Here is a 17,187-nt window from a genome sequence, read left to right on the forward strand (position 1 = left end):
AACTTTAGAAACAGCACAAACCTTTTCCTAGTTCATAGCTTTTTACTTACAATAATTTATCAAACCAGGGGGGAGCAATGTAACCTTCTTGTTATCACAGACCCAACGATGCGTAACTGATTGTAATGTTCCATTATATCAGATTGGCCTCAGTGGAACGCCACTAAAACATGATACTGAGTAACTAAGTAGAAAGTCCTGTGTGTGTAATACACATAGTAGAACGCATAATGTAGAATTGCAGTAGTGTTACTGTAGTATTTTCATAAAGACACCCCCCGGTCTTTTTTTTTTATCATCTACCCGTCTCCAATCGTATATAAATCAATTTAAATATCAATGAGTATTGAGTAGCAGCTAAACGAAAAGTAGATCTGTTTATTACTAAATTAAATACTATATAGATGTTTTAAGTAATTGGCTGACATGGCTTTTCGTAACTGTTTTCGTTACTGTATTTTTCTAGGAACCATAAGCATTTCATTGTTGAATGTGTTTTAAACAAAATATGAGAAATATGCTATGAGTAAATTCAAGTAAAGCTGCATTATTTGATGTGTACTAGAGGCATCAGTTTATTCTATTGCCACAAAATACTGCTAAAAAATAGACAAATAATTTCGTAATCAAAGTTAAAGATCATAGTGAAGTGAATTTTACCAATTTTTTCAAACAATAGGCCTAGGCCCTATAAATCTATAATGGTTCTATTTGATGAGAGGGAATTTCTGCTCTAAGCATTTTAATATTTGAGGTATGTCTGTCTCTCTCACAGAACGCTTTTTTTATTATTAAAGCACATTATGTATCCATCGTAATTTATAATTACATGCATAAAATAAGCTAAAGCATATTGATTCAAATAAGACAAGGCAGTTTACATTTCCTTAAACAATACACCCCCCGGGGTTGTTTTAAATCAAAACTTAAAAATTAATCCAAAGTCTTTTGTAGAGTAGCTGTGTAGCATGTAGTATGTGTGTGCTTTAGATCTGGGTCATCATACTTTAGCAAACAAATATAGAACGACATGAAACTAAAAGTTCCCTCCGGTTATATGACTTCAACCAATAGTTTGTGACTCAGATGTTTACAAGTTTAAGATTTGCTGGTTCGTGGCCCTAAACCTTCTTTATCTGTTTGATGTTTGAGGTGATCCTGAAACTCAAAATATATTTTTTGACAAGTAGAGCTTTTCAAATTTAATTGCGTTGCGAGATTTTATGTAATACAGAGTCCAGTAGAGAAATTACACGTACATATATTTTTTTAGTTTATTGAAACACCGGCTTGTTCATTTAATTAATGTGGTATACAAAATTAAAAATCACTTATAGAACAATTATTTTAGGACTCGAAAAATTATTGCCTCCCCTTGTATAGTAATTGGTATAAAATTTATTAACCATATTATCGATTGCAGTTCGGTTTCCATTTTAGTTGTTAAATGTTTATCCAGACAGAACAAAGATACATAAATCCTAGAGAATGATTTATTACGATTCTGGTAATGAAAAAACTTGTTATCTGTAATAAATTAGATAATTTGCATAAGATTTTAATAGTCGATGCAAAGTTTACGCAAACATCCTCTCTGATACATCTTTTGAATAAAGGCTTCACCTCTTTTCCAGATAAAATGTTATAAATAAAAGTGAATATACTGGCGAATAATACAGAAAATACACGAATAAACGTTCGTTAAAAGTTTAAATATTCATTTGTGTAGTTCCACAGCTTAAACATTTCCACAAGATTTTAAGGAACGATCAAATCCTAGCTTTTCTACTAACAAATGTTAACCCGTTCTTATAGAGAATCATAGCTCATACCAGACTAATTGTACAACACAATATAGACTACGACATTTTTTTCACGTCTGATGGGATAACGATGATGAGTGAATGACAAAATTTGGTTCGAAGAATTACCATATCATTTTTGACTTCTTGCTTGATTAATAATTTGAAACTGCAATAATTGGAAACAAATTTTATATCTGATCAGAATTTTTCACCACACTAATTTTTGGCTGTATTACATGCGTTAATTGGTGGCTGAAAGTTACGTTTTGCTGGCCATGCCAGCTGTCATCGTAATTTGGGGACCGAGCAGGTTTTTACAGGCCGGGGCCGCAAAATCAGCTGTCCGCTTACTTACTTAAAACATGAATGCATTTTAAATACACAATCAAAATGCATAGCATTGCAATAGAATTGCGTTATTTTCACCGTTGCCTAGCAACTATTTATTTTTATTTTTGCTGATTCCTCAAATTATTTCTTCACATAACATTAAAGTTCTAGTTGTGTTGACTATCAGTGTGCATTATTATAGTGGTGAATAGTGGTAATAGGGTATAGTGTGGTGAAAAATAGCGTTCGTACCACGGACCGAAATGGTTTTGCCGCTCTTGATCGATTTAAGTTCACGACTTCGTCTCGAACTTAAAAACTATCTCGAGCCGGCAAAACCTCATTTTCGGCCCTAGGTACGAAATATACTATTAACCCGACGACAAATTTGAACATCTTGAAACAATAATAATTTGAAACTTGATTTTTAATTTGAAACCAATTTTATATCTGAATAGAATTTCAACCCAACGACATTTTGCTTTACTTATTTCCACATTCGACTCCTGGAAATTTATACCCAGGGAAGTTAAACATCGGCGATTATGTAACAAATTCGACACACTTAATAAATTGTCCCACTATTTCTTACATATCTATCATATTTATTTAAACATTGATATAAATGCTAAATTATAAAAATGTGTATTTTTATGTGCACAATGGACGAATTTGACAAAATTGTACAAAATGGACAAATTTAAGAAAATTTGAGAAAATTTGCAAATATGGCAAAATTGGATAACTTGTAAAACCTTGTACAATATTGTCCAATTTTTTCAAATTTGTCCATTTTATCAAAAACTTTCATTTTGTCAAATTCAAAGGTAATACCAAAATTAATGCCAAATCCCATGTATTGGAAAGTCTGTGTCTGTGTCTGACATCAATGGAATTCAAGACACAATTGCACTTCCCACACACTTGATAGTTTTGTGGCTTTTACGCTTGCTTCCCAAAGTTACATTCATCAGTTCCTCAAGCAATATTAGGCTATTGGGTTTTTAATTAATATTTTAAATATTGCTTGATCCTATTTTGAAAGTTTGTATTATACACCTGAGCTTTTGGGTTTTGATACATATATCGAAAACAGGTTTTTCGAAACATGCATGATCTTTTAATTTCAAATATATTTTTTTATTGCAATATCTTTAATATTAGGAAATGTTAACAGCGCCATTATGTGCTTAAAATGTAAATACTACTTTTTAATCCCCTTTTGCAAACACAATCTTGTGGTACAGTTTAAAAATAAAGACTAGGCCTTTACATTTTAACGAATAGATGGAAGCTTTTTCTAAATATGATACGAATTAGGAGCTATTTTGGTTTACAGCTTAACTTGTTAAAAGTATTTTTGTAATTCCATTTCAGTTTGATAATTAGCATGTTAGTTTCATTTGTAAACTTATAAAAATATGTGGTTTTAACTGTTTTATTCCCTTGATATGGGCGAACGAAAATACTAAACTTACATTTCGTGGGTGGTTTATGAAATACTGTTTCACGTGGAACCAAATCTGATTGAAATCTCAGGATAAGAAATAAACTGAGGTGGTTTTCTTGAGTGAAACCTTAGGCAACGAACATTTTCGAACCTAGGAGAAAAATCCAATTTAGGTCAAACTGTAATTAAGATCTTTCAAGAGCTTCCGTTATGAGTTTTAGGAAACTGTTCAGAAAGTAAAAATAAAAAATCTTCAGCTAATAACACTTTTATCAACCTCACTCTAGAGAATACTCTGTCATAATAGTTATAGAAACTAGTTAATTTTATAATTATAACATTATTATTACTATTGAGTATTGACTTAATTTTAAAACCAACAATCCTACTAATATTATAAATGAGAAAGTTTGGATGTATGGATGGATGTATGGATGTATGGATGTATGTTTGTGACAAGTGAACGCGAAAAATACTGGTCGGATTGGGCTGAAATTTGGCATGATGATAGCTCACATTCCCGATTAACATATAGGCATATTCTTATTTCAAAAATCCTTTCGGGCTCCGCCCCAGTGGCTCTGGAGTTTCCCATGTTAACCTTATGAGAAATGAAATTATTGAATCTTAACAGCTGTTTCAATTAAACAAGTTGGTTCTGTTCTGTGATCTTCAATAGCATTAAAGTTACAAAAATTACCAACAGGGTGTAGCACTATTATTTCTTTCACATTTATGACAACAGCTAATTTGCAACCAAAAGGTGAGTGAGCGTAGCGAACGAACTTCAACCTGGAGGCGAGTTAGCGTAGCGAACGAGCTAACCTGAAGGCAAGTGAGCGCAGCGAACGAGCTCCAACCTAAAGGTGAGTGAGCGTAGCGAACGAGCTCCAACCTAAAGGTGAGTGAGCGTAGCGAACAAACTTCAACCAGGACGTGATTGAGCCATGCGAACGAGATAATCTTGAAAATTAAGAAGTTAAACGGGGCAAAGCCCGCGGGTTACAGCTAGTTTTACAATAAAACAGCATTTTGTTGATTTGAAAAGACTTGAATTGAGATACTGTTTATCATACCTCCGTGGCCACTGAAACCTTAAGAAGATTCTTGCCTCCAATTGTCTTCTATACCCGCCTCTTCTAATGTAGATCCCGGTCAGGATATGTCTTTAATTACTTATGGTCTTTCTTCCACTTCACTCTTGGTCTTCTACCTTGTGATACTATTAAGAATACACTTTTAAACATGTGGAGGATACACTGTAGCCTGATTTTAACTTCAGAGCAGGTTACGGTGAATTACTAGACAGACAGTGGTCATACACTAGAATCTATGATCCCGAAACAGTTATTATATTTTTATTACATACAGAGTGTCCAGCTTCAACGTGGGAATCTTGAACGAAATGTATGGTGAAAAGAAGGGAATTAATAATACAATTTTAAAAATGCTATATAATATATTTCATTCTTCATACAGTCATTGGTGTAATGATTTATATCCGTTAAATTTCATTTTTCAACTCATCTCTGTACATCATACATTAAGTTTTGTCAACGGAAGTACAGGAGAAAACTGAAAATACATTAAAACTATTCTTTACAATGTAGCTTAACAATAGGTTATTTTCCCATGTTGGATATAAGTGGAAACTCATTCACTGATCCACTCACCCTATAATGGGTATACAAATGCAACACTTTTATTCGTAAAATACAGTGGCTTTCAGTTTACTAACAATACTTACAGTGAAAGCAAGTACGTACTGAAGTAGTCACTAATGAGACGGACATTCATAGAACACAATGGGAACAAATTTAATTAGAAACCTTTTTATAACAGATTACTCCACTTAATTAAAAATGAAATAAGGCAAATTATTTTTTCATCTACTATTACTTTTATTTTTGTGTTCTTACTTGTTGAAATTTAAGGTGGTCCTAATAGTCGTGTTCATATTAGTTGATCATTATTTAACTTTACCATGTAAATTTCGATCAATATAGACCTAAACGTGGATGATCTATGGTTTTACATATCTCTACTAGATAATTCATTGGATTAGTTTTGTTAGCAAACTATAATAGACAGTAATCTAAGAATGATAGCAAAGGTAGCATAAGTATTTAAAGTTCAATTTTTAATTTTATGATAGTTAAAATTGAAAATATATGAACTAAAATTAAAACTCGTACAATATTGTTTAATACAGTGGAACCTTGATAAGAAGACCCTCAATAACAAGTGGCCCTCGGTAACTAATGTCATTTTTAAATAACCATGATTTTATATTGCCCTTAAATGCATGTTATTGCAAACCTCTATAAGGAGTCAACCTTGATAAGGAGTCATATTTGATCATCCCCATAAGGGTCTTCTTATCAAGGTTCTACTGTACTTACATATCATGATGAAGCAGAGACATAATTAAAGCTTCAGCTCTCAACAGGTTTGATGTTTTGGCTATGACTTGCTAACTAGAGTGGTACTTTAAATACATTGGTTCTGACACTGGATCACATTACCACATGGTCAAAGGCCAATAACGACAAGCAGAATACTAACTCTGTGCCTCTAGTATAGAGTGAGGCTGAGATCACATTGGACGCACAACTGCAAGTTGCGAGAACGGCGATGTGCTCACACTGATTGCAAGCAAATGCAAGTTAATTATAATAAACAGGTCAGTTGAAATGGTGATGTAAGACGATAAGGACATCGTTTTAGAAAGTGGTATGTTGAAGTCTTTATTGTTGGTTGAACAAGATATTAGAGAAAAGTGGTGAACGAGTATTTTGTGAGCAGAGAGGAAGATTATTTTGATAGAGAGTATGCTGAGACAACTTGAGAATTTTTTTCACTGGGCCTATTTTAGGATGGCGCCAGAGACTTTCATACAGGACAAAAGAACACCTACACTAAACAGGCAATGTAATTTTTCCGTATCCATAGTATAGCATGTCACTTTCACTCGACTCATTGTCAAGGTATCCAACTGAACTGAGATCCTGCTACTTGAGCACGCTTGCAACTACGAAACAAATAGTGTTGTTTTGGTGTGGAGTCTGAGTAAGCTTGTGGAAGCGTTCACTTGCTGGTGGCAGACAGCATGAGCAGCAATGGACAAGTCACCACTTGTTTTGTCGATCTCGTCAGATTTCAATTCAAGGCGCAGTCTTGCGCACGTATGAGCCACGAAATTACTTGCACAAGCATGCGTCCAATGGGATCTTAGCCTTAAGTTCAACATTTTAGCACTAGACCAGTGGCCCTTGGTTAATAAATAAATGCATTTTGTCTATAAAAAATATCCATAATTTTTATTACCCTATTAATTTGAGAACTAAAATAATATTTAAATATGATAATTCTATTTTCATAAAAAGTATAACTATTACAAGTACTATCATAACAAGAAAAAGTTAAAACAGTAAACTATTTCCAAAACTTCACTATTAGAAAGTGAAACAACGAGGCCTAACCATAAGTCACAGAGTGCCTGAGAGCTTGATCAGAGTCAATTTTTTCTGTTGCAGAACAATTAAAACAGCTGTTCCCAAAGTTTACCCAGCATTCCACACAGCAGTAAGAATCACACTTTGTACACTTGTGGTGTTTAGGTTTCCAGAATACAAGGAATGGCTCATTTTCCTCGCAGATCACACATACTGGACGAGCTGAAGAGAAGACTCTCAAGGGAAAGTTCCAAGGCTGCGGTACGCTTGTGCAGATGCGATAGAGACATCTTTCGTTATACTGGAACCAGTCATGAAAGAATATAAATATAGATTTTTTTTATTAAATCTGAAGATTTACAATTATTACAGTACAGTAGAGTTATCTGACTTTTGACAATTTTAACCAAACTACAGGTGATTCTAGTCCCACAAAATATCATGCTAGGTATGTGGTAGACCTATTAGTTATCAATAGTAGCACAGGTTAAATGATGATTAAAAATGAATTAAATTATAATTGAAAAGACATCCATACATAAATCCCAAAGTCAAACTTCATAAACCATACTTAAAATGTTCATGACGAGAAACCTAGCGCAAAACTATCCATTATTTCATAAGTTGCCCTTTAAGGTCGTAATTCCTTTCTAAAGGGAACTTTTCATATACCTAATGTTAATAATACTTCAGCTTTACTTTTTTGTATGTTATTCTATCAATTATAAAAATCAGGTGTAATTATTTGTTTGTATAGCTGTACTCTGTTTTATTTATTTCAGCTTCCAATCAATCATCAGTTTTATTAATACTTATGAAGGCAAACAGGGTGAAGCCCGTTGGTAATAGCTAATAGCTATTATATCATAATGTACGTTTTTACAACTGAATAAGCAAGTCCTTTCAAGCGATGAAAAAAACATTGTTCATTGAAATAAAATTTCTGTATAAAAGTAACGTTTTACTTGTAAATAAATAAATCAACATAGTAAACTTAAGCATTGTAATTTGAAAGTGGACTCTAAATATGCGTAAAGTTGTGCATGAACAAACCAGAAAAAGCTTTCAGAACTACATAGCCTTAGTCCGAGGGAATAGATTTTTACATGCGTTGCTGTATAAAATAAATAATAGGGATTACCATTGTTTCATTGTTTTTCACTCTCTTGAATATTTCTTCTATTTGTCCTTTGAGCATTTTCCTTCTATCATATATGTTTCTCCTATAGAGTGTCTCAATTCTTTTCTTCTCTTGCTACAAGTAAAACATACCATCAAAAAGTTGTTGCTGGAAACATATCTTTGATTCATCTTCCTTTAAACAGGTAAAATGCTTAATAATTGCATAATAAGCCGACAATTTTTGGCTTTTTGTAATGTTTCTATAGCAAGGGCGATAGGATGAAAATACACCTTTTTGTTGAATAGATTCTCACTGTTTATTTTGATACCATAACTGCTCTTAACTCCTTTAGTTTCAACTTAACATATCATATTCCAAAAAACTTGCATAAACTACTTTTTAAGACAAAAATATTGTTTGAGCTTTATTAAAAAACAAAATAAAACGTACAATTAATTGTTAGTTTAACATTATTTAATTAAAGTGTACTATATTCATATCATGTCAGGTTTACTCTATTATAAAGGATTAATTCAATTGTATTATACCTACGGTAGTAAAAAATCAACTTACTTCACGATAGTAGAAAGCACAAATGGCTCTTCTGAGTCTTTTTAAGTACCCCTCAGAGTATGTCAGAAGACATAAAAAAATACAAGTTCCGTACAATTTTATGTACGCTTTCATGCCAAGATGCTTTGCAGCTGGTAAACATGCTGCAACAAATATAAATGCAATTAAAAGAACATTTTCTCAAAAAGATTAGTGGGTTTAAGAAGTATAGTACAGTAATTATTATAATAACTCATTTGTTGTTTTTTTTAATTTTGTAATAAAAATTATTTACAAAAAATTTAAATGATTTGTTATACTATATTGTAAAAAATACAACAAACTTTATCCATTTAGTTACAAAAAATTATACTGCTTTTTATAGAAACATTTTATTATTGAACTTATGTTGTGGATGATGCATTTTTTCACTAATCTATCATATCTGTCAAATTTATGGAGGAAATTTTGAAAAATCTATATAAAACAAACTGAATTAGAGGATCTATGAAGGGGCTCAGATAATTAGTAGATGTAGCAAAGAAAGAGGAATAAAAAGGGAAAAAATCATAAAACAGAGGATGTTACAGACACTCAAAAATAACATTTCAGTAGGGATGGTTGAGACTGGATTTTAAGTTTGAGACAAGATCGAGGCAGATTCTTTTTTCTCTTCAAAATTCGAGGCAAAATTATAGATCTCAATACTATCAGGAATTATCCGTTTACAAAGATTTACAATGGTTAATAAGTAACAATAGAGCACTATTAAAATAACCGCTTAGATACAATAACTAATTATGTATTACAAAGGTTGATACCAAATGAGTGGACAGAAGAACAAAAGCTTACAGGAACATAAATAGTTATCAAAATATATAATAAGAAAAAATTTAAATAAAATAAGACATATTTTTTTATGTAAGATTATAACATGCACACCACAACTAACTGTATTACAACCAATACAGTCTATAAGAGACAAAAGAAAATTGTAGTAGCTTGTGTGGTGTTACTTCTGATCTCCGTCCTAGTGCATCCCCGCGAGCAAGGTCATAACGGATAAACAAATTACAGCATAAACAGATTTTTCCGATTGATGTACATCGTTAAAAACACCTTCTATACAAGTCTCTACAATGCCCGCAGTACAGGAGCGCGTTGTTATTGCGTTTCCTTTGCGAAGGTGTTCAATTTTTATTTTTTTTTCAACATCGTCTCAAAAATGTCTTGGAGCAAAGCCATATTTTGCTCGAACTAACAAGATTTTTTTATATTTGAGATGTATTTCACGAAAAAAGTATACGGAAAGAAATTAAGAGAATATTTCAGTGGAAATTTGATCAGGCAAATGGAAATTAGCTGTACCACCTGAAGGGTGGGACAATCTCAAACAGGTCAGCAGGACCGGGAAATGATAACACATCGTAACTGACTCACCCTGATTTATTAAAAGAAAAACAAATACCCTTTTACAAACTGATTCAAACCATATATGACAAATTTACTACAAGTACGACAGGCGTAGACAAATTTCTAAATAATTAATACACCTGAAAAGCCAAAATGTGAATTACTTATCAACTAAAACCTTTGTTTCGCCAACATTAACACCAGACGAGATTTTGGGCCCAAAACTCTTAAAAGATACAAGTACTTAAATAAAATGACAACCTGCAATAAAGAAACTAACTATAAATCTAAACAGTAATTCCTGGGACACCAAGTCTGTGCTGTAACCTATTGAAGCTTGGCCAAAAATTTATAAAAGTTAAAGTTAAGTGAAATTTAATCAAAACATCTTTTAATTCTTCCCAGTATGGGTTTACAGAATAAAATTCAATATAAAATGAGTTAAAGTTAAAGCTAAAATTCAGAACAGATAAAACAGTTTAACGTTACAAGAATCTCTACCAAAAATTCGCTGGAAATCACCAAGTTAAAGTTAGGCCAGAAATAATAACCAAAATTTATAAAGTTGTATACATGAAGTTAATTTGAGTCCATGGGTGCACCCACTAAGTTCAAATAGGCCTAGGCCTAATTTAGATTTCACTTTGAAAGTTGTAGATCAGTCCATCCGCTGAAGTAAAATAATTTCCAAAAAGTTTAGAAGTCACCTGAGTATCGAGCAATTTTGAGGTGTGTTGGCGAGGTGGACAGAAGTAGGTAGTTGCCCATGGATGTACTCTAGCGTTGAAAAACTCCAGGTCCGACAGACTCACAAGGGTCCTCGCCCTCCAACACAGGGTAGACAAGAGGTTCCTCTAAGTGGTGTTGCTTTCCCATACCCAGGTGTCTAGGCTAGTAGGCCTGCGGCTGCAAGTTAGTTCTACGATGACATCAGCGTGTTCGTCCCAGGAAGTCGAACCCCTGTTACGAAAAACTTCATACATAGTAATCTGTATACAATAGGCCTAAGTCTTAAATGAAAGTGAAATTCGTTACATCTTTAACACTCAAAATTTGAGATTCATTTAGTTCACATTACATGTTAGAACATTTTGATATTTAAAGAAATTAGCTACATACAATTGGAAATAAAACCTACTAAAACCAAATCTGATTTGACAAAGATAAGTTTCCTTTTTTATTTAGTGTTGCCATAATAGGCCTAAGTTGTATAACTCGCTATATTTTTTTTTTTTTATTAAAATTAACAAAATTTATAGAAACCAATATATTCATGCCTGTATGAAGCAATAACAGTGTTGTTCCTTTATCTGCAAAACCAAATCGACATGTGCCGTTAACCAGTCATTGGATCTGGTAGGCCTAGCCTGCAATCTTTAGTCCTATCCTTCCAGCTAACTAAAAGTCCAGAAATTAAATTTATCTTAAACACAGAGCCTCCTGGATGTCTAACAAAGTTACAGCAATGCAATAAACAATAATTAATCGTTACTAGATACCAATACAGAGATTTCTTTCAAAAATATACCTGCCAAATAATTCAAGTGTAGGCCTAGGCTAGTAGGTATGATACAGTTTATTTTATACTCATAAAACAAAGGAAAAGAAATTGTACAAGTCAGGGATTAAAATGAGATTAACAGAACTTTATAAAATAGTTTGAATCTTGAAAAAGTGTAACATTTTAACAGGTATGAAACTTTCTACAGGCGAAACGAACTAATCAGCATTTTTCTCTGAGTCAGTTTTGAGATCTTAATTAGTAGTTAATACAAATTCAACTTACCATTATTATGGGGTTGTGGGTGAGTCAGTCAAACATGGAATTTAAAATGATATCACTCAAACATATTTAAGGAAACAAAATTCAAAAGACTTTGGTAAAAGTTCTAGAGTGACAAAACGACATGATTCTTCACTGCAAGATGGCGAAGCAAGAGAAAAAGAAACCGGGACGCCGACTCAACTAACGACTGAAACCAAAACCCAAACTTAAACAACAGTAACGGATTTAAACATAGTCAAACGACTGGAAAAAGTAACACAAAATTAATATCGTCCACCAACATGATTTCCAATACGCCTTAAATTCTAAAACAAAGTAATATTAAATATCTCAAACAAATAAACTTCCACTTGATTTCCTATAACGTTGTCAATTTTCGGGTTGTCATTGCCGATGCTCCCAGTTCTACCACACACGCAAAATAAAATCTCAGCAACTCGGTGTTCTCGCACTATAAGAATGTTTTAGAGAAAACTCTCATCATTGATTAAGTTCTCTTATGACCCAAAAAACTGGTGACGGAAAAAATTCAAAAATTTCTGGTGAATTTCCGGCACATACTCCCTCCTCCAAAACAATGAACCCCGGTTCATTGAAACCTATGAAAACTTAAATTCTAAATACTAATATCTACTGCCATGGTCTTTTATAGTTTTTCATCGATGAAATAATTTTTATTTACACATTTGTAGTACTACTTTCTTGTCTCGTTATGCCTGCATAACGGAAATTGTCTGAGCCGGGTAAATAATGAAAATAAGAAGTTGATCAGGCTTCTTATCTTACATATAAGTCCAAACAGTAAACACTTGTTTGTACCTAACCATTATTAGATTTATGGTAACCTTTCAAATGAGAGACGTGACTTTTCCTGTAAACTCGGTTTGTTTTCATGTCCCACAGTTCCGCGGTAACTGGGGATAAGAAACGTATAATCCTAAACGGTCCCTTCCACCTATAACTGAGTTTGGCAGCTACTTTGTCCTTTCCTCTACTTTGTGGAAAATCTTTGCACCACACTAATTGTCCTACTACAAAAGGGGAATCTCTATGTTCTCTGTCATATTTTACTCTGACCCTCTCATGAGCCCTGACTAGATTTCTTTTAGCCCGAAGCCAATGCTCTTTAATTTCTCCAGTTGTTGGTCTGTCCGGTAGCAGTGTGTCGATGTTCCAGAGATTGGATAATGGGTAGTTGGGTCGGAAACCAAACATCAATTTGAAAGGTGTGTCTTTATTGGCTTCATGTACGGCTGAATTGAAAGCCAACTCCAACCACGGAATATTCTCATCCCACCTGTTTTGACTTTCAGCGTGGAAAGCGATTAGTGCAGATCTTAAATTTCTGTGAAAACGCTCAACTTGGTTACCATGTGGCCTATAAGGGGAGGTAGTAATATGTCGTATCCCATGAGTGAAACAGAAATTCTTAAAAAGCTTGCTAGTGAAAGGCGTGCCATTGTCTGACACAATCCATTTTGGATAAGAGAAATGCTGGAAAAGTCTCTCCTTTAGAGTCCGACACGCAATCTCAGCTTTAGCCTGCCTAATCGGGAAAATCCAAACAAATTTACTGAAAGAATCTGTGGCTGTCAATAGGTACTGGTTTCCTTGCCGACTCCTAGGGTAAGGGCCAACAAAATCCACATAAATCTTCTCCATTACATAATCGGAAACATCTGACGCCAACTTTCCTATGTGAGAATCTTGGGCAGGTTTACTCAAACTACAAATTTCGCATCCTTTTACTCGTTCCGCTATCTCATCACGCCAATTCGGCCAATGAAAGAATTCTCCTATCTTTAACGTGGTTTTGTGTTTACCTAGATGTCCTCCTACAGCCGAGCAGTGGAAATAATCAAAAAACAAAGGTACCAAACTCAAGGGCAATTCAATTTTCTTAATGCCTTTTCCACCTTGCCAATACAAAATTCCCTTGTTCAACGTAAACGCCGGAGGGGCATTTCCTTCTTTTACTTTCTCCACAATTCTTTGTATTTCCTCATCCTTCTGCTGGTGTGAAATCAAATCAGAAAAGGCCAAAGGAAAATCTACCAACAAACCTCCCACTAGATTTTCTACTTCTCCCTCTTTGGTTTCCCTACTTGACATCTCTTGATTGCCTGAGTCATACATCCGTGAAAGCGCATCAGCCACCACATTCATAGTTGACCTGATATGTTGAACCCTAAACTTTAAAGACATTATTCTCATAACCCATGTCCCTATCCTTCCAATCTGTTTTGGGTGAGCTAAAATCCATGACAAGGCCTGGTTATCGGTCTCCAAGAGAAAAGGTGCATGTTCCAGGTAAGATCGAAACTTTTCAATCGCTTCAACAACCGCTAACCCCTCAAGTTCATAAATGGAGAACTTGCGCTCACTTTCCGAAAGGGTCCTAGAATAGTAAGCCACAGGCTGTCTAACTCCATCTGTCTCTTGTTGCAATACCGCCGCGATAGCAATCCCGCTGCTGTCCGTTGTTAGAATTAGTTCCTTTGAGAAATCAACCATCCTGAGTACTGGGGGGTTCATCAGAGCTTCCTTGAGAGCTACGAAGGCCTGGTCCTCTTCTTCTCCCCACTTGAAGATTGCTCCTTTCTTCCGCAACTTATTCAAGGGTGCACATATTTCCGCATACTTAGGTATGAATTTAGAGTAGAAATTCACCATTCCCACGAAACGTGACACACCTTTAACATCTTTGGGAGGTTGATAGTCCCTAATGCTTTGCGTTCTATTAGCATCAATGGATACGCCACGATGAGAAACGATGTGTCCAAGGAAAGAGATCTCCTTTACAGCTAAATTTAACTTCTTGGGATTTACTGTCAATCCTGCTGTTCTTAAACGGGTAAAGACTTCCTCTAAATGTTTGAGATGGTCTTCAAAAGACTCTGAATATATCACACAATCATCCAAAAAATTGAAAACATATCTGAACTTAATGTCACTGAAAATGTGGTCTAACAGTCGTGTCAAAACTTGAGCTCCTGTTGCTAACCCAAAAGGCACCCTAGTGAATTGGTATAGGTTCCAAGGCACACAGAAAGCCGTCAATGCTTTGGATCGGTCAGAGAGAGGAATTTGATGGTAGGCCTGATTCAAATCGATACAACTGAAATACCTAGCCTTACTAAACCAATGAAATGCAGAGTGGAGATCGGGGAGTGGAACTTGTTCAATCTCAATATATTGATTTAATTTACGAAAGTCAATAACACAACGCCATTGTTGTTCAGTAGGATTTTCACTTTGAGTCCCTTTGGGAACCAGGAAGGCAGCACTAGAGTGAGGGGAAATAGAAGGCTCAATTATATTTTTTGATAGTAATTCGTCAATATGATTCCTCATAACTTCCATCTTAGGTGGGGATAACTTATAGGGATGTGACTTAACTACCACGTTTTCCTTCAGTTTTATGTCGTATTCGATTAGATGCGTCAATCCTAACTTCTTAGTAAGGACATCTGGAAATTTAGCACAAAGATCTTCTACAGCCTTCCTTTCACTGGGAGTTAACAAATCCTTGGTCTTGCTATCACTCACAATTAAATTGTTTTTTGAAACTTTGCCCTGGGAAGTATGGGTGACTAAGTCAGGATCACTACAATTGGCTAACGGAATCTTTACCTTGCGGTTAAACTTAAAGTACAAGTATTGTGATTGAATATCCAAAACTAACCCAGCCTTACTTATAAAATCAGCTCCTAATATACATCCCATTCCTAAATTTCTTGAAACTAAAAACTTCAGTTTCCATGTAAAATCTGAAATTCTTACTTTAACAGTGGCTAATCCTTCAATTGCAATAGGTGAACTGGTGGCCGTGACACAAGTTATGTCTGTAGAAACCCATTCATACACAAGACCCCTTTTTTGTAAAGTAGCATAAAGGTCATGGCTGATCAAACATCTAGAAGAACCTGAATCCACTAAAGCATTTACACACAATCCTCCAAAATCTACTCTGACCCAGGGGACTCCATAGTTACTCCTAGAAACTGTAGAAATGTTAGCTGACAACTTGTTTGTTTTAGCCCTGGTCCATTGTCGCCTGTACTTTCTCTTGGGTTTATGACGCCGTGAAACGTTTTGAGGTACGTGCCGGCCAAACGCCCTCACGCCAACTAGTTTTTTGGATCACTACGACCTTGCCTACAAAACCTCCAAATATGTCCGACTTGACCGCAGTTGTAACATCGAGGTGGTCCCCGTGCACCATCTTGTCTTGGGAAGTGTTCTTGACCAGTTGTACTTGGTGGCTTTGAAGTTGATTCTCTGACAGCATTGACTGCGCTTCGTTGTCCCAAAAATTTTCCCCCTGAAAAGTTCTGAATCGGGGTACGGTGTCTATCGGCATACCCTAGGTTCTGAGAGTAAATGCACAATCTGTCTAGTTCTTGAAGATTGGTAGGCCTAGTTGAAAATACAAAGCGGGACCTTTCGACCGGGTTTAATCCCTCAAGGATAACATTTACCAATTCCGCCTCATTCACTGGTACGCGTAAGAGCTCAGCGGATCCTTTTATATCAGCTATGTAACATGTTAGTGGTTCCCCATTCCGTTGGAGCCTATGAAAAAGTTCTTGTTTCATTCCCTGATATTGCCGGTTTGGGATAAAAAATTCAATGATGTCCCCATGGTACTTATCGAAAGACCACCCCTCGCTTAAGGCTAATTTTGTTCTCTCGGCCAGAGGTCCTCGGGTGAAAGGATAAATTAAGTGCAATAGTTCCAAGTCAGTAGCACCTGGTTGCTGTTTCATTTTGAGAACTCGCCTTAAGAAATCCATTAGTTTAGGCAAAAACAATCCATCAGTCTCAGGTATTTCCTTCAAAAATCTATCCATTGGGTGGGGTAATTTACTATACAATGATACCTTACTAACCTGGCTAGTTACTCTGTTTACCTCTTCCCTAGCGTTGAAATGCTGGTTCGGTGAACTCAAATTTATTAGACTGTGGGATGTGGCTTGGTTTAGGTTAGGTTCGGTTTTACTCTGGGGACTTTCGATACTTCCCCCCTCTACAGTTTTCTGTATAGGCCTATGCTGTTCAGGATGTACCACCAGTGGCTGCAAAATCTTTAATTCCTGCTGCTCCTTTTCTTCTTCCCCAGCCTTCGTTGTTAGTTCATTAGAGGCTGCCTCTATCCTCTCTAATTCCCTCAATCTGTCTTCAATTACCTTAAGAAGGTTAGGCGTTAGAGATTGCATACCTTGTACAGCCTTCTTTTCCTTAGCATCCATACCCTCCCCTAAACTTACGAG

The 17,187-nt window shown here is 35.1% G+C and overlaps 1 protein-coding gene across 1 annotated transcript in view; it reads right to left on the reverse strand.

Annotated features, from left to right (window-relative positions):
* Positions 1-5,041: 5,041 nt before the first annotated feature.
* LOC129004686 (protein sneaky-like) overlaps positions 5,042-17,187 on the reverse strand; it is a 63,151-nt gene continuing 51,005 nt past the window's right edge. Inside the window, exons 13-15 of the mRNA XM_054433248.1 lie at positions 8,737-8,879; positions 8,182-8,295; positions 5,042-7,341 (exon numbers count right to left, since the gene is read on the reverse strand). Coding sequence (XP_054289223.1) covers positions 7,063-7,341; positions 8,182-8,295; positions 8,737-8,879 — 536 coding nt within the window. The 3' untranslated portion in view covers positions 5,042-7,062. The remainder of the gene's footprint in view (positions 7,342-8,181; positions 8,296-8,736; positions 8,880-17,187) is intronic.

Source organism: Macrosteles quadrilineatus, unplaced genomic scaffold (genome assembly GCF_028750875.1).
Source record: "Macrosteles quadrilineatus isolate MER2022 unplaced genomic scaffold, UCM_ALF_1.0 Scaffold_10__1_contigs__length_6754688, whole genome shotgun sequence".
NCBI classification, from domain to species: domain Eukaryota; kingdom Metazoa; phylum Arthropoda; class Insecta; order Hemiptera; family Cicadellidae; genus Macrosteles; species Macrosteles quadrilineatus.